The sequence below is a fragment of the Solea senegalensis genome, linkage group LG7, assembly GCF_019176455.1.
Source record: "Solea senegalensis isolate Sse05_10M linkage group LG7, IFAPA_SoseM_1, whole genome shotgun sequence".
NCBI lineage: Eukaryota > Metazoa > Chordata > Actinopteri > Pleuronectiformes > Soleidae > Solea > Solea senegalensis.
This window is the reverse complement of record NC_058027.1, coordinates 9,875,259-9,900,237: the sequence shown is the minus strand read 5'-3', so window position 1 is coordinate 9,900,237 and position 24,979 is coordinate 9,875,259. Positions and strand designations below refer to the sequence as shown.

At 39.9% G+C, this 24,979-nt stretch overlaps 2 protein-coding genes across 2 annotated transcripts in view; one reads left to right on the top strand and one right to left on the bottom strand.

Moving 5' to 3' along the window:
• Positions 1-369: 369 nt before the first annotated feature.
• LOC122772619 (APAF1 interacting protein) lies at positions 370-4,763 on the bottom strand. Its single transcript, XM_044030805.1, has 7 exons — positions 4,740-4,763; positions 4,502-4,602; positions 2,686-2,734; positions 2,485-2,602; positions 1,832-1,967; positions 985-1,152; positions 370-836 (listed from the first exon to the last, which is right to left on the bottom strand). The coding sequence occupies exons 1-7, from the start codon at positions 4,761-4,763 to the stop codon at positions 737-739; spliced, it is 696 nt and encodes a 231-aa protein (XP_043886740.1). The 3' UTR covers positions 370-736.
• A 105-nt stretch (positions 4,764-4,868) lies between these two features.
• The window catches only part of LOC122772618 (nuclear factor of activated T-cells, cytoplasmic 3-like), a 43,833-nt gene continuing 23,722 nt past the window's right edge, over positions 4,869-24,979 (top strand). The window contains exons 1-5 of the mRNA XM_044030804.1: positions 4,869-4,887; positions 5,027-6,209; positions 10,413-10,575; positions 23,907-24,106; positions 24,475-24,647. Coding sequence (XP_043886739.1) covers positions 4,869-4,887; positions 5,027-6,209; positions 10,413-10,575; positions 23,907-24,106; positions 24,475-24,647 — 1,738 coding nt within the window. The remainder of the gene's footprint in view (positions 4,888-5,026; positions 6,210-10,412; positions 10,576-23,906; positions 24,107-24,474; positions 24,648-24,979) is intronic.

Sequence of the window (24,979 nt, the reverse complement as noted above, 5' to 3'; positions counted from 1 at the left end):
TGTGGCTTTCATGAAAGAATGAGTATGCAGACAACTGAAAACATGCTGTGCAAAGATCAACAGGCATTGTGCATTGCCTGCTGCACCAAATAGACTTGCCTCTGTCGGAATGGTGTAGTGGGAGTGAAAGGATGTCAAAGGACACAGCAAGAGTCCCTTATATCAATACGTTGTTTTCTCTGAAAAATGACCATGGTCATTTGTGCTTCTGTTAAGGAAAGAAAAAAAAATTTTGTACGATGCCCTATTTTAGTTTCAGGCAACAGATACAAGACAAAAACCTCATTCCTTGTATACGTTTTTTTAAATGAATAAAATTAAATAATTGTTATAAAGCTTTAATTTTGGTTTGCAAAAGAATAACCCAAATTTCCATTTCATCAGCTTTTATTGATTGAGGCAAATATATCATAATTACGGATCACCTGACAAATACAGAATGTCCATGCCTGACATACTGATTCCAATGCTTCAAGCTTGAATAGGAAAGCATTTGAAGCCGAGGACACAGATTTTACAGCTGCTCACGGGTCCCACACTGCTTTACAGCAAATCTCCAGGTGCTTCCAGATCACTGGCATTCAGTCTCCTTCTATCTTACATTTACCTTCACCATCAAATTTCATCAAATGTGAAGCAGCCCAGCCTGAAAGGCAAATGATTATAATCTGCTCCCCGGACTGACTTCCATTGAGCACTGTGCAACAAATGTTGCTATAAAAAGCAGTGGCAAATGTCAAACTATTCTTACGAATTCCAATGGAACCGATGAGGGATCCAGTCCACAATTCTTCATCTGGACGGCAATATCAAACAGGTAATCATAGCATTCGCACCTAGAAAACAAAGCCATGTTAAATCCATGTTCTGTGATGCACATGCCGGCAACACACAGGCAATATGACTATGACTAATTATATTCTTAATCATAGACAACATCAAAGACGTTTACAGAACGGGAGTATAAATACATACAATACTCACATGGTTTTGGCTTTTTCCCATGACTCGCCCCAGACATAAACACCATGTCGGCGGACTAGGACTGCACATGAATCTGGGTATTCCTCCATTGCTCGAGCCATCCTGTCTTTTAAGTCCCTCTCCTCTGGAGTATTTTCAACAATAGGCACCACCAAAGTATCATCATACCTGTATATGCAGGGACCCAAAATATAAATCGCACCCTGAAAACTATATACCTATTAAAACTAGCCATCAATGCCAAAATAGTATTAACTATAAAATGGTGTTCCCCACTGGAGTTAATGAAGAGTGAGGAAAATATTAAAATACATACTAGTAGTTTTATTTTAAACAGCACCCAGTTACATAGACAACATTAAAAGTGAAATTAACAAGTGTCAGCCTGTAAACAGTTACAATTAGTTACAGAGAAACTTGGTGAGACAGGACACATTTCTGAGATACAGAGATGGAATTCTTTTGATATCTCCGTTTACGTATTAATACCCCACAGAGTATAATGAAATTATCGTCATAGTTGGCTTGATAGTCGATGGTCATGCTTCTCTTCTTCTCATTAGCCTTAATGGAGGCCAAAAGTCATGTGGATTTCCATTGTATACTTGATAGTGAGTGACCTGCTTAGCAGATCAGCCACACACACATTTTGAACAGTAGCTCATGGTTTACATTTCCACAATGTTTGGCCTGTTATTCCTTGATCACCGAACTTAACGTTCCCATTTTGAAAGCCTAAAACCCTTCAGAGCCGAGACTTTACAAGGCTTCATCTTACATGAAACATGAAAATTGAGACATGAAAATGCTAAGAACTTCCACTGATCCTTGGTGCTTGATTACATACCGATAGTTGGTGCCTGAGGTGCCCTTACGTATCCCCTTGATCATCTCTTGGTGTGTTATCCTGAATTCTTTGCCAGGATACAGCAGTGTTGCCATGACAGCAGCCTTGGAGTGGGTGTGTATAACTGCCTGTGCCCCTGTATTTTAGCACGAAAAAGCTGATTTTGATTTTTTAATGTTATCTCCTGGGATGATGAATTGTTACAAAGCAAGGGAAAGAATCATGACCTTGAATTACAATGCTCATAAACTGAATGCAATCCTGTATGTTTTTTTAATATGAGAAAAAGTGCAATCTAAGTATAAGCAGTATTTTAATCAAACAAGAGATTCCAAATGGATGAGCTTTATTTTGTGGAAAATAACTTTTAGAGAGTAAAGTCAACTTGCAGGAAATAAAGTCACAATTTCCCCTGCGGGTTCCTGAATTATGATGCTTAATATCGGACAGATAAATGTTTGATTTCCTCTTCTTCAGAACATTAAGAGAAGGAAAAGACGAAACCTCAATTCCATTGAGCATCTCGAATATCTAACGTCTAAATAACAAGACTTCTTTTGCCTCAACATACATTGTATTGGTATAAAAGCCCATGTGACGGACTATACTTAGACACATAATTGTAGCATTGGGATAACTGATCTGTGACTCACCTCTCATAGTATAAGCGTTCATAAAAAGTGGTGTACACTGGCTCTTTTTCAACTTCTTCCAGGCAGGTGGACAGCTGATGTCCCTTTCTTCCATGTCACACACAAACATGTCCTCTGGCTGAATAACACACATATTAAAAGAGGCATGAACTAACACTTGACACTCTAATCCATGACTACTTAAAATACTAAAACACTCACCTGAATTCTTTCTTTCTGGACTCCTGATGGAGCAATGTAGATCTGATCTCTACGAGATATACAAAATTAAATATTAATATAAAAACTGGACAATATAAGTTAGTCAATATAAAGAGTCAATCACAATGGAACACCATGGCCTTCCACAGCAAACACATGACCAGAAGGCTCTGAGGTTTGCCTCAAAGAAGATGTGGCTTTTAGGTGTTTACTGGGTTGAAACAATACATATTTCCAGTCATCCCTATAAGCTCCAGTCCTCAAAAGGGTTATTCTAGGCAATTCTTTATATTTCTATATCTGTTTTCCACACATGATGTAGATGGTGGTATAGTTTCATTCATATGACCTAATTTTGTATGTAAAGTTTTATTTATAGCTAGTAACATGTACTTTATGTAATACAAATTATGTAATAATAATTTGTGATTGCCTTGTGTTGGAAAGATAGAAATTCGATGGCTGTGTGTAATGGGGATTATTCAGACTTGCAGTATTTAACATATATGAGCACATCATAATTTGAGCAGATTTCCACAGGTTTCCACATATAATGTAGATAATAAGTCCACTGTGCTCTTCTTTATCGAACAACAAACTATAACTATACAAAAGAATAGCCCATTGATTTTGAGAGCAGGATGTGGGGAGGCTGCCGCAGGCTGTGAGTCATTCTGACTCAAACCAAAGCAAGTGTGGACAAAAAGCTTCCAAACTTAAAATGCAGGCCTGCACTCACTGAGAATAAATACACTATGAGCTTATTTGAATTTTGTTTTGTTGTGTAAAATGTCTGGCACACAGTTAGCTCCTTGTATCACACATTCTGTCTCCTACCAAGATGAAGGAAATGTGTTTTCACACTTGACCATATAGATGATGCTCAAATTATCATCACTATATGGTCTAATTTATTTTCTGTATTTTATTTCTAATTCATTATAACAGTGACAATACAAATAACACGGAAAGAGAGATGGTCTGACATTAATCGAAAGGCTCAAACCCAGACAGCTGCAGTCAGGACTCAGACTTGCTATACAAACTCTTTCAGGTAAATTACTGGGCCACAAAAGAAAAACTATTGCCATTACATTGACAAAGACAAAGACATTTTTGAGGACACAAACTCTCCAGAACATAAGTACTGGAGTTGAGTAGTGAACTGACTTATCTGTCTGAATATAAACTTATAATAACATAAGATCTTTCCCTAAAATTATTTTAAAGTTGTAATGTTTCCTCTCTGAATGAAACACAGCATATGCAGATCTATAAATCTTGGTCTGGTTTTATTTGAGGTTTCATCAGGTTCCTCTGTTGGCTTAAATAAATAGCTGTCATTCCCCATTTTAAGCATGGTTTTGCTAATGGGTGGTGCTTTCTTTGCGGCTGCCATCCAAAATAACACAGTTCAAAGATGTTTCTAATAACCTGTCAAAGTCTTCAGTTTGAATTTTGCCTTTTTTTAAAAAAAAGGGAAAAACCATAGCCTTTTATCTTCCCTTGAGTTTACACACATTGTCAAAACCAATATAACTGACATCAGCTTCACTGCACTATTAACACCATACAAATAAGAAAATATCCACATCAGCAAAGAACAGCATTTTAACATGACTGTCAACGAAATGCAAATACTAAATTAAGCTGTGTCTAACTGGCACCATCATAACAGTGTAAATTAGTAATTAAGTTGGAATGAAGCAGCCTTGAAGTAGCAAATGACAGTCATAAGTTTGTGGCCCTTTACATTATGTTGCATGTATAGAGAAGGGAAATTTGACTCTATCTCAAGTAAACTCTACATACAAACCCTCGTTTCAAACTGATCCCTCCACCCGTCCCTGTCACCCATCCCAGCTGGTAGAAGAGTCGACATAACTCAGGAATGAGTACTCGTGGATGCTCCCGTTCCTGAAACAGTCACATTGTAACAGTATTGTTAAAATACAATACTTTACATCAATCATCAACAATTAGTAAGATTGGTCGGCTCGAAGCACAAGTGCACCCAAATTAATTCAAATTCAAATTCAAATGAATCACTCCACATTTGGTAGGTCTGGAACATACATGTCATTCACACATTCTCATTGTTGTGTGAGTCTAAATGTGTCCTGGACAATAAGATTACCTACTGAGCTGACATTTTTTTTTTTTTTTGATTTTTACATAGTGTTATGGCGCTTTTACACATAGGTGTGCCAGGACTATATTTACATAGACCCGGCACACCTAGCCTCGGCACAGCAGGGCACAGAAATTATAACATTAAAAATTATATATAATATTCACCAAATAGCCATTTCTTAATATTCCTTTCCCTTTCTTCTCTCAGATCTGGAGCCTGATGACAACACATCATTCTACATCCTAAATGTGGGCCAGCCACAGGCTATTGTCACTAACCACCAGTCGATTGGCCTGCCCCGTCATGGCATGCAGTCTCACTCCCACATCATCAACACTTCCCCACGCCTTCAGTCACACAAACCAGGATGTGATCCTCCAGGTTATGGGGCACAAGACTCCAAGTATGGCTCTTCACCCCTGCTGCCCTCTGCACCTGTGGAGGCACCAAAGGCCTTTGAGTGCCCCAGTATTCAAATCACCTCCATCTCCCCGAGCTGCCAGCAGGAGATCGATCCCAGTGAGGAGGATCTGCAGGCCAATGGCCCAGATGGGGACTATCATGGTGACAGGCCCCTCTCCAGAGACCACCTGTATTTGCGGCTGGACCACTCATACCGGGAGTCTTCGCTTAGCCCAAGCCCATGCAGCAGTCTCTCTTCTAGGAGCTGGTTCTCTGATGCCTCATCCTGTGAATCATTTTCACACGTCTATGATGATGTTGACTCAGAGCTGAATGAAGCAGCAGCCAGGTTTACCCTGGGCTCCCCACTCGCTTCCCCAAGCTGTGCCTCTCCACAAACTGGTGGTGGAGTTCTGGAGGAGCAGCCCCACTGGCAGCACCACCACCAAGCGTTTGGGCAACACTCCCACTCAGTCAGCTTTTCACCTCGACAGTCCCCCTGCCACTCCCCACGTACGAGTGTGACTGATGAAAATTGGCTTAGCCCACGGCCACCTTCCAGGCCCTCTTCACGTCCCACCTCACCCTGTGGGAAGAGGCGTCACTCTAGCGCCGATATTTGTTATCCTGGCTCATTGTCTCCACACCACTCACCCTCCCCAACACCAGGACCTTCACCTAGGGGCAGTGTAACGGAGGACACTTGGGCTGGTAGTCCTTCAGTGGGCATGTCGCCCTTCCAGTGTTTCCCATCTGAGGCAGACATCCCGTCTAAGACAAGGAAAACTTCACAGGACAGAACAACTGTGCAATCTGGGAAAGGGGAGCTAGGGCTAGATGACCAAGGAAATATGTCTCCTAATCTAGACTCTCCCACAGATGAGGCCCTGCACAGCCTGAAGAAAGACGGCCTTGGGGAACAGTTTCTCTCAGTGCCCTCCCACTTTTCATGGAATAAACCCAAGCCCGGTCATACACCTATATTCAGGTAAAATTTGCTGATGTTTTTCCAATGCAGCTTAATACAATAAGATACAGTCCCCCTAATCCAACAAAAAGTAAATTATTGAAGCAGATCTAGAAGACCCAGTAGTAGAAAATTCAAACATTTTAATATTTGCAAGTGTCAGTCAGGACATGAAAGAAATTTGTTTGTATTTGAGAAATTATTTAGTTACAGTTACAGTTTTATTCAGGGAAAGATTTTTGATGCATAACATCCCAAATCTTGAAGAACAGATGTTGCTCTGGTGATACTGGCCTCTTTATCAGTATATTTGTAAATTGTTCAAGTTAATCACAAGTTAGCAAGACAACAGTCTGTTGTGAGTCAAGGCAATTCAATAGACCTTGGTGAAGAATGTTATTTATTGACTAATGTGAGGCGTCATAAAGATTGAAAATCTTTTTTGATCTTGGAGACAAGTGTAAACATTGTAGCTGTAAATTAGTGTAAAATAACATGTTAGATAAACAATAGGCCCGATGACAAAACTCTGCAGATCAATGTTCATTAGCAAAGAACTTTGAGCCTTTTATGAGTGGTATAAATCTGACTCATGACAATATATAGTACAACAAATTTAATTGTGAGCAATGAATCACAGGGATACATACCATATCTCCCAAACACACACATACACATACAAAAACACAGGCTCTATACCCACACTGTAGACTGATGTGGGCAAGCAGAAACTCATCATGTAGTTTTGTAGGTGAGCAGTCTGCGGCCTGTGCTCCAATGTGTGCAGCAGATGAAGACATGGCCTTGTTTGTGTGCACTGGCCCCTAGCTCTGTAAACCAGCACTAGGGCACATATGGCAAGAGGTCAACACACACTTACACACACAAACACAAGTACAGACACAACACAAATAGTCACTCACATAGACATAAATAATGGAGTCACTTTTTATGAGTAACTGATCTTTGCATCTCTGTGTAGATTCCCGAGAGAGTCACACCAGGACAGTGACTGAATAATGTCTAACACAACAGTTAACCATGCCATTTCCACTTATGCTCTACAAGTATTACATTATAGCCATCACTACTAAAACTACTGTACTGTTATCCACTGTACTTCCAGTAGTCACTCACGCTATCATGAAATAAAGGTAAGAACACATTTTCCTTTACCAGGGTAGTAGAGACTTAGGTGGTAAGGTCCTGTCCGCCATGAAACAGAAGGTTGTTGCATTGCCTTTGTACCTGCATATGTGGTATAGTGTCTTTTTTTTCAACAGATAGCACAGGTGTGGTAGGGTTAGAGTGTGGGATTCAAAATTGGAGGGATTTTCAGACTTTGACAAAGTGTCTACTCATGTCTCACACCTATTTAATATTTGCGTGTAAATGTTTGGTAGGTTTTTAGTGACTATTGTGTGGCTGATTACCCTTAGTAAAGCTTTTATCTGGAGTTTCAGAGTAAAATTGCAACAAAACCATATATATGAATATATCTAGATATTAATGTATGTATAGGTTAGTGTATGTTGTAACTGTGTATAATGTGACAAATTCCTCTCATTTGCACGTCGTGAAGATTCAAAACGACGAAAATCATTTGATGGTGAGGATGCTGTTAGTGGAAATATGGAGGCTGAAAAACGGGTCGTTTTTTTTAATCTACTCTTTTTGTATTCATTTCATTTATTTAAAAGGGACAGTGTACAGTTGAAACGTTAAAAGGTTACAATTTGATGCACTGTACCAGATGAGAGCTTATAGCTAATTCACATCTACAGCCCCCCCGGCAGGTCAGAACAAAACAAAAGCAGCACATAGTACAGCAGCAATTTAGAACATTTACACACAAAACATATAGTACACAACAAGAAAAAAGTGAGTGAACTTGGAGCATCTATGTTGTACATTTGAGTGGTTTTGCTATGTCACTTTGTGGGCTGCCACTCTTGCCCTGCTTTGTCACAAAGCTCATATTTCCTCTGTCATCCCCTGTCGTCCTATACTCCTGTAACCATAGCAGCCATGCAAAGCCCCACTTGTTGGGTGGTTATGTCATGGATGCTGGGAGGAGAACATAAGGGCTGAAAATCAAACTGACAAACTAAGCATTTTGATATTGCAACAAATGACAGCTTACTATAAATTAATCATGGCACTTGCTCAGCACATAAATAAACATAGAAAACTAAAGGATGAAAATGAACAGGCTAAAAGCGACATAGTTTATACATGTCTGTAATCCCATATGATTTCCCCAACCTGGCTAGTTGGTATTTATGTAAACAACGTTTTTGTTGTCGTTGTCATGTTGTTGACTCATCAGCATGTATCTGAGTTAAATTTCCAACCACAAGGCTTGATTGAGCTGCAGGGAAAGATTAAATATGTGACCTTTCAATCAAAATGTTTAGTCAGACAATATCTCCAGTCAAAACGTGGCGCTCATATATATTGCATTCAGTCTGATCAGATGGATTTGCAAAGCTAGCACTTGACAGGCATTTGGAAAATAAATAATTTGGAGAGTTAGTCACACTGACTAAAAAACTTAACAAAAAAAAACTTACAAAAATTTAGCTAAGATTGTGTGTTTGCATGCTAGTAGTGTCACAAAGCTTACAATGGTTAATGGCAACACAAGTTTCTGCCCGTCAGTACATGAAACAGCACAGAGCCAGTGTCCTGACTCAGGCCTAACATGCATAGTATAGAATAGTATAGAACCTATACTTTGCATTATTCTATACTATAGATTGATTGACAGACCTGCATGAGCTGCAAAAGTGCTTAAAAACAAACAATGTTTTTCAACTGCTGCCAGACAAAACATCTGGATGACAAATATAGCTTGTGCTGCCCTAAAATAGGCATCTTACACCATAAATGTCATAGATAATACAAGTTTGGGTTTGTCGAATATTTGGATTGTTAAAATATAATTAAAGAAATTATTATTAACCATATTTGAGCCATCATATGGGTTTATTCTAATGGCTAATGCCAGTGCTTATAAAATGCTCTGAATTAAACTGTATCTAATATGCACAGATAGACAGATGCAGTATCTCTGTGAAGAAGACCATTGAGGTTTTTTTGAGTACAGCTGTTCAAATATGATTGTAGCCTTCACAGATAAACAAAGGTAGGGAGGAAAAACACACAATGCCAACCTCGGTGGAGTGCACATAAACTAAAAACTAGTACAGTATGCACATACACTCACTGACAGTAATTTATTTACTGCCTGACACTGTCATTCGCCACCCACTCACTGACCCACACAGCAGACTCACAAAGAAAAGTCCCCTTTAGAGTGTGATTCATGCCTAAAATCTCAAGTTGACCCAATAATAGTGTTTTGTACAAGAAGAGCATTAATGTATGTCGACATTCCAGTGATTCATTGTCTAGTGGGGCTAAGTCTGTCTCAGACCATGAAAGGGGAATATCACCTTTTCAGCTTTAGTATACTTTTCAGTCAGCCTTAAAAGAAGTTGCTGTCATCAGGCATGAAGTAGAGAGAGTGGTCGTCCTGTCACAATTTAAGAAATTTGTATTTAATACTTTAAAATATGGAAAATATTACCATTACTAGACGTTAACCCGCAGAAATTCTGAGGGATTTTTTATCACAAATAAGATGTTTTATCCTGGAGGAGTCTTGGGGGCTATTCACTCACAGCACCTAAAAACGTATGAAAAATGCCAGCGATGTTTAAAATAGAAGGGACTTTAAGGTCATGCTCCTGCTCCTCAGTCATTACTGAGCAATGAAAACCTGGGATCTGCTGAGATAACCAGCCTTTGGTGAAAAATAATCACCAAAAAGACATGCCTGGAGCTTCCTCTCCTTCACAGATGGATTCAGGAGCTTCATTTAGATGTTGGGAGTTTATTTCAGAGTCGGCAAAGACCAGTTTGACCCACTTCTTTGGCCTTAGTGTCAAGACATGAATTACTTTCTGCAAGTTATTTTAATGCAATGTGGATGCACCCCAAAAAAAACTGTTTGCTGTGTGACATGATGTCTGCGTCGGAACAGCCCCTTAGACTTCAGGACCAACTTTTCATATTTACTGTCATAATTACTATTATCTATTATACAAACAGTTTGGACTCAACTGAGTGTCTGTGAAAATCTTTAGCACGATGCTGTATTTTATGATAGACCTGTTAGGCACTCTTCCTGTTTGTGTGATTGTGGTATTCTCTCCCCAGGACCTCCTCCCTGCCGCCACTAGATTGGCCATTGCCAAACCAATTTGGCCAGTATGAATTGAAGATAGAGGTACAACCCAAAGCCCATCACCGAGCACACTATGAGACCGAGGGCAGCCGAGGAGCCATCAAAGCAGCGTCTGGTGGCCACCCAGTTGTCAAGGTAACATACAGTGCTTTGGCATTGTCTCACATGTTTTGGGTACTTTACTTACTTCTACTCAGCCATCTCAGTTCAGGACACATTTTCTGTCCTTGCTAACATGATACTAGACATGCTTTGGATATGCATTTACAAGGAACAGGCCTCAGCTGAAACAATGCTCATACACTTTGATATCATAGACCTTTTTTGGGTGGCTTTATGCATTGCAGAAATGTATTTTGGACCCTTTGCTGAGATGTGTTGGGGAGAACACTTTTCATGTGGCAGTGCAAACACCAACAGGCCAATCAAGTAGTATTCCAGCACACTCACTAACCAATCAAATCACATTGAGACTTTTAACCTTAAACACTTCACCATCCTCCATCTCACAGTTGTCACAGTGTTTTTGTGTGCACCCATAAATGGCGGACATCACGTTGCCACCACTTTAACAACTCTTTCTATTAAGTTGGCCATGACAGACTAAAGCCATGCATACATGTGAGTGCAGTGTAAGTTAGACCCTGTGCTCCGATGACTCAATCTGACTCCCTCTGTATTAAGCACTCAGCCAACACACCAACCACTGCAGCCTTTACTGATGAATCACACGAGAAAGATAAAGAATCATGCAGAACCAAAATGTGTTGTTCAATTAAGAAGTGGCTTGTGAAGGATTGACTGTTTCCAGTGAGTGGGGGTTGCCCTTTGGATGTGACACAAATTCATTTTATCCTCTCTGTTTGTTATGACATAAATTCTATAAATGAAAAAAATACAAAGTAAACTCCCTGGTAGACATTTTGAATCTGCTGGTAGCGATTTACTCAGGCTCATTTTTAGAACTTAGACTTAACAGCCCTAATATTATAACATATTACCTGTGTGGATTGTAACATTGATCCTCTCCTACATTAAGGTTGTTAACCAGTTGACATAGGAAAGCAAGCAGGCCTGCAAGAGATCTGTTCTGCCAGTCAGTTGCTTTGTTATTCGATAGCACCTGCAAGGGAGTAGGTGAGCTTATGTAGAGTCACGGCTCCTTTTCTGTCTGAGAGAGTGAGAGAAAGATAGAGAGAGAGCGAGATAAAGAGAGAGAGAGCAATAGTGGACGATTTCAGTCCCATTAATATTTTAGGAAGCCAGTGACAAGCTTGCTTTGTGTGTATGATAAAGGCAGGGCTTGAGGAGCCTGGCCACGACCAGTGTTGCAGAACTCAACAAAGGCTGAATTCAGACTGACGGTTTGGTCAGCTGTCCAACCAGCTCGTTAAGATTTTTACATATTGTATTATGCTTTACTAGCAGGGTGTGTGAGGGGGTGTAAGAACTGTTTTATTTAAAAAGCTAAATAAATGTGGAAAGACATTACCTTGAGTTTGCTTCCACTGTTAAATGTTTTTTTTTGTCCATGGCTATAAATATAGTACATTATTAGTCCCACTACTGTGACACTCTACATAAATGTTAAAAATAGGAACAAAAATGATGCAGTGTCCTGCCTGTGATAAGATGTGTCAAAATACATTCGAACTACCGTGTCATTTTTTTCAATATAATCATTTTTATGTTGTCATCACTGGGCACAGGCAACATGTGTTCTCATTAGTACTGCAGATAAGGCATAGGCCAGACCCCTGGCTAACTCAGACACTGCTCATTATATACAATATACAGTACACAAATTATGGCAATTTAAAAAAACACATTCAAAATAAAACACTTAATTTCCTGTAACAACAACCAAGCTCAAGTTAATACCATTTATTACTGCAGAAACAGATTATATCTTCATACATTCAGTCATGCAGGCACCCTCAAGGCCAATCATTAACCATTCCAACCTCAGTTAGACCAAGTTGCTGTCTTGCCATATGTGACAATGCATAATTTAGCTGTAGGTTTTTTTTTCTGTTTTTTTTAACCAAGCATTTGCCTTGCTTGCCCTTATTCCTCATCCATGTAGGGAACCATTTTGTCATAGTAGCTTGCAGTTACTTGAGCGCTTTTATCCTAGGTCAAACATGTGTTCTATGTGTTTCATAACTGTATATTATTCAAATATAATTTGCTTAATGTTATGGGGTAGTCATGCAATATATGTATTGATAGGGGGTTTGTCAGCACAAAATATTTCAGCAGTTCTAAGCTTTATGCTGAAACTGAAAGTCTTATGTATTTGCTGGATCAAGATGACAAAACAGCAATGAGTTGTTATGGACCGAGCAAGATAAGTGCAGAGACAGCATTTTATTGTGAACAGCAGTTTGCAGCGGATAAACTGTGGTGGTGAATGATTTTTGTAAGTGAGGGAGGGGGGAGTTTGCTGAGGAAGTCTGTTTTATTAGGTGATTGTAGAGCATATGCAGTATCAGACTATATAAAAGTCAAGACATGTTTTTATGATCCAGAATAATAAGTATTGACAAATAAATAAATGTAGGATTAATTATAATAAATTAGTAATAATGTGGGTCTCTCCTATGCATGTAGCTTATAGCCCTGATAGTCAACATAAAACTAACAGCTGAGAATAGATGATATCAGCACTTGTCCAACAGGTCTAACACTTAGTCTTTGTTTACTAAATAACCAATCCTCTATTGTTGGTCTTTAAACCTCACTGCTATGCACTGCCCAGACTGAACATTTTGTCCAAATTTGACATAAAGAAGAAGCCAGGTCAGCCAGTTTTCCCGTTATGATGAAAAATCTTGTGAGGGACTAAAAGAGACAACATGGCAGCCATTTTTTCCCTCTCATTTTCTTTTATTCATAGGTACATACACGTCTTATAGTGTGTTGCCATCGTAATCTTTGTTGTAGCTTTCATACTTTTAAAATACCATCTACTGATAGGAGGCTTTTGAACCCTCATTCTCTGTGGGTCTTGACTCTGGTGTTAAGATGTCACCTGATGACGCCATAACTGCCATCTGGACATGGTGATGACTTCCTTTTCTGCCTGACTGTTGCCCAGATCAGTGCACCACTGAGCTGCTTTGTCAACATAAAAACAAAATAAACAAAGAGAAAAGGGCTGAGGAAGGAGCAGTGGAGTGTTTTTCTTTTCACACGCTCAATACAGTAACAATAGGGTAGAGTAAAATGATCACAGCAGTTTATTTTTTTCCTTACAGTAAACAGAAAAAGCTTTTCTAACATTATTCTACATCTTTACAGTAAGCATGATATGAAATGAATTCAAGTCTCCTGCTCTTCCTCATATTGTGAATTGTTGTACGTACCTCTTGAAGTGATGTGGCAATATCATTGTGATGCTTTCCACCAAAAAGCCTGATGACACGAGAGCTAAAGCTCCAGTGTCTTGCTGCCTTCATATACAGTATAACCTTATTTTATTACCCACTATTCCATGCTGTTGTTTTTTTATTTTTGTATTTCTCTTATAACTTTGTTAAGAAAGGGGGGCTATAAATAACGCAAGGCAGCTTTGGACATTGGATACTTTATATTTTTATAGGCTACTGTAAGTTAATAATAACTTGAACATTGCGGCCCTTTCTCGTCTCTCTTCTGTCCTTACATCATTAATCTGTATTACCAAATGTAAAGTAACCAACATCTGTCATGTATCTGTTTGCATTCAAACTATGTTTTGTAAATTAATTATTTGTATTTGCCGACATCTGTGTTCCCTGACAAACACACAGCTTCTTCTCGTGACATGGTCTTCATGACCCTAACTTTTTCCATTATGCATCGTGTGAAGGAGAGCAGGCATTGGTAGCAGCTGTTGTCAAAGACAAAGCATTCTAACTACAAATGGCTGACATTATTGGTTGCATTTGAAGATATACATTTTCCATCTAATCTCAAAAATGATCCACACAAATAAATTAAAAACAAATTATGGTCTTGTTAGGTCTTGAATTAGATTCTAAAGTTCTCTAAATCTGAGACTGAGACGAGACCAAGTAAAAAACTTCTTCGAGACTTTAAGACCTGTGATGTTTTGGCCTCACTCGTACTGACTCAACCTATACTTTGCAAAGTCTAGCTGACAAACTGAAGAATGTGTCTGTCTGTTCTGATACAGATATAGCCTTTTTTGCTCGGTCGTCTTATGGTGGGAGCCCCAGCAGATGTTACAGTCTGCAGACTGCAGTCAGGCAAAGTATGAGGTGGTGGATATGGCTGTGTAAGGACAATTTACTTATGTTAAGTTTAACATTCACAGATGCATTTACAAAGTACATTTTAAAAAGTATAAAGATGAAAAAGGTAATTGTTAGGTAGTTATTGCCACAATAAGATAGGGATACCTGGAATTGGTAACAGGGTTTGCTCTCTTACATTTTTCTGTCTATACACACACACACCTACTATACTGGTTGAATAACAAGTGCCTTTTAACGTTTATTTCAGTTAATATGTTAATATTTAAAGTTATGAGGGTTCGACCAGCTACATTTTACTGAAAAGCTTTAGGCACAATTGTTTATTAGCAAGTGGAGGAACTTATGGAAGTGGAGGTATTTTTATGTGCCTGAATTTCTTCAGATGTTGAGGAAAGAACATGTACAGAGAAGTCCTCACTTCTCTGTACATGACTGTCATCCAAAGGATATTTAGGAAGCTGTTTCTATATAGAATGTAACATTTACAGAGTCAGTTGAGAAGCAGTTATAAGTTCAGCTGTTTTAAGTAAATATGAAGCAACTATTAGCATTAAAACCTGTCGTATGTCTGCAGGCCTGTAGACTTGATGGACATATTGTTAAGGTACATGCTGGAGTGTATTGTGAGATGGATAGCAAGAAGTGTTCTTGATGTCTTTAAATATGATGTTACAGTAACTTGCACATTGGCAACACAAATACATGTCACTTGGGCAAAATTAAACATGAGACCACAATGTGTTGGGAGTTTGACACCAGCTAGTACTAATAAGAAAGGCGTGAGGCTGTTGACCAGCTGTTGATCAGTGATCTGACGAGAGTCTCGGTGTCAAATAGCATTGGCTGGCTGTGGTCATAAGAGTCAGCTCTGTCTGTTTGTACAGTAGCCAGATAAACAAAGGCTACAAAGTATAACTGCATTCACATTGAATTGTTTCGACAGACATGATTCATAGCCATAGGTTTTATGGGAAATGCTGTGCATTTCTAAGACATACAGTATATTATCCTGGGCTTAATAGACTATTGACATTGCTAAGTAGTCCATTAGTCAGCAGCATTTTTATCCATCACAATAATTGTCTCTTTTTCTCGAGTTAAGCAGTTATCACAAAGAGCAAGCACTTTGGTGACAGTGTAGATCTAAAACCACCTTTTAACAAGAAGAAACGTCCAACAGAAGCAGACATTTGTCTGGTTCAGTTCCTGTTAAAGAGGAACAGTTGTATAATTGTTATATTTAAGCAATATCAGACTTTTTGTTAGATGTACTGTACATGTAATAGTGTTATTAACTAAACTAGGGAAAAGAGAAAATAACACATCCTGTATTTGTGAATGATTGATGAGTGTTAAAAATGTGTCAGATTCAGTTGGGTCTCTGTGCTGTCTCTTATTTTTAAATGTACATTGTAGGTCAGGATGGCTATGTTTGTGTCTGGCTGACTGGATGTTTAAGCCATTCCTCTGGGGCTAGCTGCAGACCATATTTGGTACACCTGTTGCTAGGAGACATTTAAGTCCGAAGCCTCTCTGGCTGGCTGTGGTATCCTTGTTCGTATTTAACCAGCTTAATTGAGTGCTGCTGCACCCACACAAATATAAGAGGCCCCTCTGGTATTACCTGCTGGGCAATGGATGAAGGCAGGCAGACACAACAGAAAAAAGGTTATTTGATACTGCAAAGAAACAATCACACTCACTCACACAAACACTGCACAACACATAAACAAATTGAGCCTGTACAAGCACAATGTAGAGGACTGTGCTTTGCAGTAGCACAAATCTGAAATGAAAAGTACCAGGGGAGAAATTATTTATCTGTTGCCCCAGTTCAGAGAATATGACAGAAGCTGTCCGAGAGGTCCTAATATTTCAACCAGCTGGGTGCATTAAATGATTCGGATCCCAGTGCTTAAATGCATGGCCATGACCTAATTACTGTCTGTCTCTGTCATTCATTTTCACATTTTCTCTCTTTAACCCCTTATTTAATCCACTTGTATCTCATTTTACCACTTTCTCATTGGCTTTCTGTTCTCTACTTTCTTCCCCTCTTGCTCTGTGCCACTGTCAAGCTTTGCCCTACCCTGACTCCTCTCTCAGTCTCTCTCTCGGTAGGATCTCTCAGTTGACTAACCACCATAATGCACAGACACTCTGACAACAATGCGGAGCCATGCCGTCTGTTGTACTGTGTGAACTGGCTATGGCTAGTGTTGCGTTGCCTCTGGGCTGTATTTGATGTAAACATGTTGGAAGCTTGGCTCTCACTTGTTACACAGTGAGTAAACTGTCGAGGGGGAGAGACTCAAAGGTGTTTGTGTGTGTGTGTGAGAGAATGTATTAGATAGATACGAGATAGACAGACAGACAGAGGGAATGTTGGTGGGTGCGTGGAGGAGGATATGATGGGGAATAAGAGGAATTAAGCTTGAATCAGTCTAGCAGAGTCATATAAAGCCCTCATCCAGTGTATAGTAAATGCTCCTGTGTCTATGTGTTTGTGTGTGCACACATGCATGTGCATGTATTGACCTTGTTTAAACAAACAGCCAACCGGCCCCCTGGCTCTCTCTGCCCTCCCTAGTGTGCTGGGCAAACATCAAGCCTGTGTGTGTGCATGTGTGTCCATAGATCCCAGTTTTGTGTTGCCACAGATGGTAAGTGCCAGTTAAAATGGGCCTGCTTGTGACCTTGACCAGTGGCCACCATTGCTCTCGTTTTCACATCTGTTGCACTCTGTCGCTTTCTCTCTGTCTGTCTTACACACACACACACACACACCACTTACTTAACCAAGGGCCACAGTTTACACCAAAGTTTGCGTGAGTAAATCCACTCTCTGTAAGTAGCACAAACTCAAACACAAGCTTCAGGGATGTAGCTTACTCTGACATGTCTGAGTGTACGTGGCTGCTCCCTTTCTCTCTCTTTCTCTCGCTCTCGCTCACCCACATACACACACACACACTCTCTCTCTCTTTCTCACACACACACACACACATGCACAAGCACACTCCTCCATACACACTGAGTCTCACCATGGCAACAGTGGAGCAACACAGGGAAACAACTTGGCAGTCAGCTCTGTGAGAAAGTGTCACGTTACGGCAGCGGGCTGAAGCTGAGGATGGGGAGAAGAGAGGATGGGGACGGAGAGGAGTGACTGACTAAAGGGAAAAGGACGAAGGGAATACAGAAGTAAATATGAGAGAGTAGGAAAAAGGTTGAACAAGGCAGATGATGAAAAGAAGATGAATAAAAGCAGAGAAAGGAGATGGTAAAATTAGGATGGGATAAATAGAAAATGGGGTTGCTCTCTTACAAAACATGCAGGTAGATATTGAAACACAGTGTAAAAACAGTGAATGCAGGTATATTACTCCAGGAGGCAGGTGATGTTCACCCTGTTAGCCTTGACTATATAAATATCTTGTGATGAAAATGATTGTCACCATGATTTCCTGTTACAACCACTGGTGTATTTTATTTTAAACAAAAGTAAAAATGCTTTGATGTGTGTGGCAGATGTTTTCCCCCTCAACTTGCTAGCCATATTAATGGATCAGTGGAACAGATGAAGGCCAAAAATAAGTGGGGACTTTATTTAGTGGGAGTGCAGTATGTAACTGTATCCAGAGATTTTATTTTAGGTGAGAGGGTTCATCCCAAACTCGCAGAAGCGTAGGACCAGCCACAAGGTAGCAGCAGGCTTCAGCAAAGCACAGGCCTAAGGACATGTGACCAAACTGGTCACATGTCCTTAGGCCTGTGCTCCTGTCATTGTGGTTTAATAGATGAACTGATCTGTAATGGGCTTCAGTTACTTGCTCACTGACCAGCTGGCCTCAGTGCGGCCTGGACAGGGAGAAAGGTGAGAAGTTAAAAGTGCAGAGACCACCCTTCCGTGGTATTTCACACTCAAGCATAGATGGTGGAGGGGGTGAGTGAAGAAAGTCAACGGTGTGTGTTGTGTGGATTTCACTGTCAAGAAGTCTCCTCCTCCTCCTCCAGGACCATGGTAGTGTCCATGTGTCCTTGTTTATGTCCTGCTGTTTGCAGGTGGTGCTATATTATGTTTTGTGTATGCTTTATTATATTTGGGTTACGGGTCATGCCTGTGCTGTCTGCAAGGCGTTTGTCAAAGGATGTTATGTCTGTGTCTTAAACCTGCAAAACAAATTTGGAAGTTGTAAGTCAGAACTGAGAGTGACATCACCCCCTTCAATTTTTTTGCACACACGGACAGCGTGGGAACATGTCCACAGATAAAAATTGAACAGTATTATTTGTATGACTGATTTACTGTGAAATCAATAAAATAGAAGTGCTATTAACAGTAAAACTAGCAGTGTTTATGTATAAGGTGACAGCTATCTTGGAATCCTATGTCAGGTTTGGTGAGGTTGCTTTGTGTTTAGTTCAAAATTCCAAGTTCCGACTACATATGGAACATGCGAATAAGCTGTTTTCTAAACTGAAGGTGCAGGGTTTTGCACCTTCACCTCTTTGCGCCTTCACCAATTTTACACAGGTTTTGTACTGTTTCAGATGCATAGACTATAGTGTTTGGGTTTGAAAAGCCAGTTGTGTTGTTTTGAAATTTGTAGTAAATGGAAATCAAGTAAAATGTATAAAAGCAATGCGGGGAAAACCAAAGAACTTGTGGTGGTGGAGACTATGCTGACTATGCTGCTGCTCTCCTCAGGAGGGGTCAGAGCAGACTCTACCTGTTCAGGAGACTGGGGTCTTTTGGAGTGCAGGGAGTGTTCCTCAGTAAACCTTCTATGACTCTCTAGTAGCATCAGCTATCTTTTTTGATGTGGTCTGCTGGGGCAGTGACCTATCAAAAAGCAGACAGTAAGAGGACTGCAATAAAAGCCAGCTTGGTCCTGGGGTGTCCACTTGACCCAGGATATATGAGAATTAACATGTATTGTTTCTTTCCAGGATTTTCCTATTCAGCTTCCTCCCTTTATGTAAACTGGTTCCACATTGCTAAAGTAAATATTATTTGAGATAACTCTGTTACTCTCTTTTACTTATATTATTTTATAGTTTACACAAACCTGCTCTGTCTCTCCCAGTTATCTGTATTTTTCAAATTGAACTGAACCAAGAAAAACAGAAATTAATAGTATTTTGAATAACAATTGTGACTGTGGCAGAGCAACTGAAATAGCCCACCAGTGCGGTATGTTTCTGTTTAGCCACTGTTTATTCAGTGGTACTTCTGAAGGGATCCCTTTCTTTCTGACTTTCTGATCAGGTTTTTCTGGTTGATTATTTGATTTGGAAAAGTCTCCTGGCCTGTTAGGTGTATGCTTGTCAACACCCTGGCTCCACACCAAAATCCCTCAGAAAAATATAGAAAATACAGAAAGGAGGCAGAGATGAAGAGGTTCAATGGAAGGACAGAGAGAAAGTCAAGGACCTTTTTGTTTCATGGTGACAGTTCGTTTTTGGTAGAACTGACAAATTGGAAAAATAAATCTCAGCAGGAGTCTTTTTCCTCATTTTATTCCAATTTTCTGAGCTGTTTTTGGTGCTCTGGTTTATAAATGTGAAGCCGTTTTCTTTTTTCTTCTTCTTTTTTTTTAACCCTCCATGTATCCTTTCTCACAGATGCATTCTTCCAGACACACGTTAACTCATTTTATGCTGTCTGGAACACACATGGTGCTGTGACTAAACATGGTCTGATGGAAACACACACACACACACACACACACACACACACACACACACACACACACACTTTCATATGTTATCATAGGTCTTTTGAGGACAGTTATTGATACTTGCCCTCCCATAAACATAATTGTTTCTTACTAACTCTAACCATATACCCTAACCTCTTCCTTAACCAACATTTCCTGTCCTAGTCTGTACAATGTACATCACAGACATGTACACAGACATGTACATAGACATGTGTGCACTCACCCCCTCAGTGTGCAGACATGATCATAAAACAAGCACCACAACCCACAAGACTGTTGATTCCTGTGACTCCGTGTTTCTTTGACTTTATAATAGTGGTGTCATTTATAGCAATGAATCCATTCAGGCAGGAGTACATAATTACCTGTTGGGTTGTTAATAGCAAAATTTAACCTTTGAAGTGGCTCTTAAGATCTAACGTGGTTTCCAAAGATGAACCCATTACTGGCGATTAGAGAGGCCCCATGCTGTTCCGTTGGTGCAACTTCCTTCCGAATACACATCATGTACCGCTGTTGGATGTTAATTGGTCTGATTCCAGTGGGATATGAGTGATTGAGTTGAAAAACTAGAGTGACCGTGATAAAGTTTTACTGTGTATCATAAATACGTACTGTGCATATTGAGTTTACATGTGAGGTGGAATGCACTTTCTCTGGTCATCTCAGTGGCCACCATCTCTGTGGTTAGTGTTACAGAGCACCCTCTGCTTTCCAAGAATGACCAAGACCCCTGACAACAATGTGAAGCAATGATCTTTTTTAGTCATTCTTTACAATTCAGAACCATATAAATATACAGTGGATGGAACTGTGAGTTTTCACTGTAAAACAAAATCGTAGGAAATGTTTTGTTGTAATATATGCCAACAGTTGTCAGGTAATCATTGATTAGTAGTAGAAGTTCAATGGTTAGATTAAAAGGTCAGACTAAATCTCCAGTCTTATCTAGTTCAAATCACCTAGTAATCATTGTCTCTCATATGTCTCTTATATTTCAATTACAATATTACAATAACTGTTGTAATGTACTGGTATACATTACAATAGTACAACAGTACTTATCTACTTGTAGCTACATAAACGTAACGCAGTACAGTGTAGTATGGTGGCCTGTTTTGTACGAGTTATGGTCACAAACTGTATGGGTTTCCCACAGATCACTCTGATGCTCTAGTAGTCTATCCAACTCAGTCCAACACTCCTCTGATCATCAGCCTGAAACACTGCCACAGTCACAGCAGAAATATAGATTTTAGGCAGTCATAGGTATCCTTGTTAATGGCGTTTGGTGAAGGTAATCGCGCACTTCCTAACTAATCACTGTAGTTGTGACAAAAATGTATTTTATTTAGCCAATTATAGATGTTCCCCTGACATATTTAAAATGCAATGCTCTCTTGAGAACCATTTGAACTTTGATCTTACTGAATTTAGTAGCACAACACATTGGAAATAAAAGGTTTTATTCAGCTCAGAACAGTAAGGCACTATTAAGATGTAAGCTCCACTGCCTGACCTATTTAGTCATCTCACATAACCTGCTGTAAACACCCCATTTTAGGTTTTCACCGCATTCAACCATACCTTCTCCCGTATCTTGGCTTCTTTCCCCACAGACGTAACAAGTGAGAAAAAAAGACAGGACAGCCCTGTTCAGACCCGGATAAACATCTGTCTCATGAGATCTGGTCACAGTTAACATCTCAAGTGTGTCAGTTCATGCCTAGCAGTGGAATGTGTCTCCACATGCAAATCCAATGACGGCATGTGATCAGATCTTACTTTGCTACTCTACGTGCAAATAAACACTCGTTATGTTCATTCTTGACACAGCTAAAAAAAAAAAAAAAAAAATGCAAAGAGTATGCACATATGTCCCAGACCAACTCCAAACACCAATTCTAAAACATCTTTTGCCATTGATGGAAATAAGTGATGCTCTGTAATCCTGCTTTAAACCAGAGTACTGTCTTCAAACATAGTTTAATAATGTATTTAGGGAAAGCCAGAGTTTTGGAAACGAAGCCTTCGTTTCCATTGGTCGTTTTCCTCCACTGTGTTTCTCTGGTTCATATGTTTCCAGGCTTGATTGTGACCAATCAAAAGCTTTTTTATTTTAGCTGGTCTTGGAACAGCACATGACAAATCCGAAAGCTGCACCCACTTTTGATCCCTCCACCCAACACACTTTTGTACCAAACATTGACACAGCAGTGTGTGACGCAAACCTCCAGAGAGGAAAAGGGTCAGCAGCCAGCTGTGGTGGGGATGAAGCTTGGCAGCTCCAGGGGTGAAGCAGCAATGAAAGACCTTGTTCTTTTCTGTTCCCCCCTTAATGGGCTTCCCTCCATCCAAGCTGGAGGTGTGGGTTTATGAGGGCAATATGGTGGGATTGTGCATGTGCAGGGGTTGCCATCATGCTGTCACAGAGTCTGCCAAGTACAACATTATAACAGTAGTGGCATTGTGTGGCCTGTGTGTTTGTCCTGTCCCTCTGAGGAAAGGTCCTGGCTCTCCTTTCCATCTTCCTCTTGCCTCTACCCAAAATGCAATAGTTTTCCTTTGTCAGACATCTCACCTGTCTGAAACAAAAGTATCCCGACACTCAGAGACATATGAATAGACTATTGCTAGGTGCTGAGTACCAAACAGGTTGGCACACATAAACCACAGGATTTGAAAAGGCTGATGACCCTTTTATTTGGAATATTGTTCCCCTGCAAAAACCCTGTCTATATGCATGAGACCTCACCGAAGGAACATATACCTGTATGTCTTAAGATGTGTTTGGTTTTTAATTTTTCTAGTCATGTGTTGTTGCCTTCCGATTTTTAACATTAGTTGTTGCATGTATTCATTGGATTTATTGTCCTGTGAATCTTGAAATTAACTTTGTGATCACTGACAGTGACTTGTAAGCCAGTGTTTTTCTTCTTTTTTTTTATTTGCTTTATGTTTATATTTTTGTTATATAATTGTTTTTGTGGCTTGTCATACAGTTAAGGCCTAATGAGTGTTCTTGGACCCTGCCATTAACGAATCTCATCTGCATTTCACATGAATCAGTGAATATATTGACGTCACAATATTTGTGATAGCCAACACAGCTGCAATGCAACTTGTTTTTTTTCTTGAAGCAATTGACTAGACCTGGTTTCAAGGTTTATGGTTTTTGGAAAAAGCACCATCCTGCACAGAGTCCAGTTAAGATGTAGGCATGCAAGGAAAAAATTAGAGGACTTTAAGCTGAAAACAACAGTGTCAAACTGTTCGGAGGCCAAAGTACCAGATGAATCTCCAGTGTCCCAGCCAGAAATATCACAACACCCAAACATTCAGATTTCCCCTTAAAGAGGTGGCCCTCTGAATGCAATGGAAATGACGAGTATTTCTTTGTTCACACCTCTCATCTGTGTCCCAAGAACTCACATCTGTTTTTATTCTTTTATTTATGTCTCTGTCTGCCGTGTCTCAGCTCCTTGGCTACAGTGAGAAGCCCCTCAACCTGCAGATGTTCATTGGAACAGCAGATGACCGATACTTGAGGCCACACGCCTTCTACCAGGTGCACCGGATCACCGGGAAAACTGTAGCCACAGCCAGCCAAGAAATATTGATCACTAGCACCAAAGTCCTCGAAATTCCTCTCCTGCCTGAAAACAACATGTCAGCCAGGTAGGTGTCAGAAGCACTTTAGGGTTAATGTGCTCAGGTATGAGCATACCACCATGAATCCCGATCCCATGAAAAAAATATCCCCATATATGATCATACAGGGTTGTAACATCTTGCCAGGGGGATTTTTTACACATTGAAGAAAAAACTGTGGGTTTCCCATGGAGCAGAATGGGGATTTCTCATTTGCAGTTGCAATAAATCATGTTCACAGGCATTTGTAATTTCTGAATCAACACTTTATTTTCCTGTCATTGCCAATCCCTTGCTGGCCCTGTGGTTGGTTTTTATCACTTCCAGGCAATCTTTGATGATTGCAATCCCAGTGGTGTCATATGTGGCCAAATATTTTTTCCTGTTGCTTGCAGTATCGACTGTGCTGGCATCCTCAAGCTGCGGAACTCAGACATTGAGCTGCGGAAGGGAGAGACCGATATAGGGAGAAAGAACACACGGGTCCGCGTGGTGTTCAGAGTCCATATCCCTCAACCCAACGGAAAGGTGCTGTCACTGCAGGCTGCCTCCATTCCTGTGGAGTGTTGTGAGTATTGACTTTCTAGCCTGAGTCTCTCACACATAAACATTGTCATTCAGAAAACCACAAATCTGTCAAATCTGTACATTTATATGCTTTATGTACCTAAACTCTGCTGATAGGATAGGACGTTGATTTAACTCTGTGTCCTATCATTTAAAGCCACTTTATTTTACAATGTCTGATAACAAGTAAAAAATGTAAATGCTCCTCTCAAAACTAGCCAATACCATTTTTTTTATGTACAGTTATATACAGATACTTTTTTCACAATTATCTAATTGAAAATTATTATTTCGTTTGCTTATTTTGTAGTAAGTTTATAGTCCAAACTACAT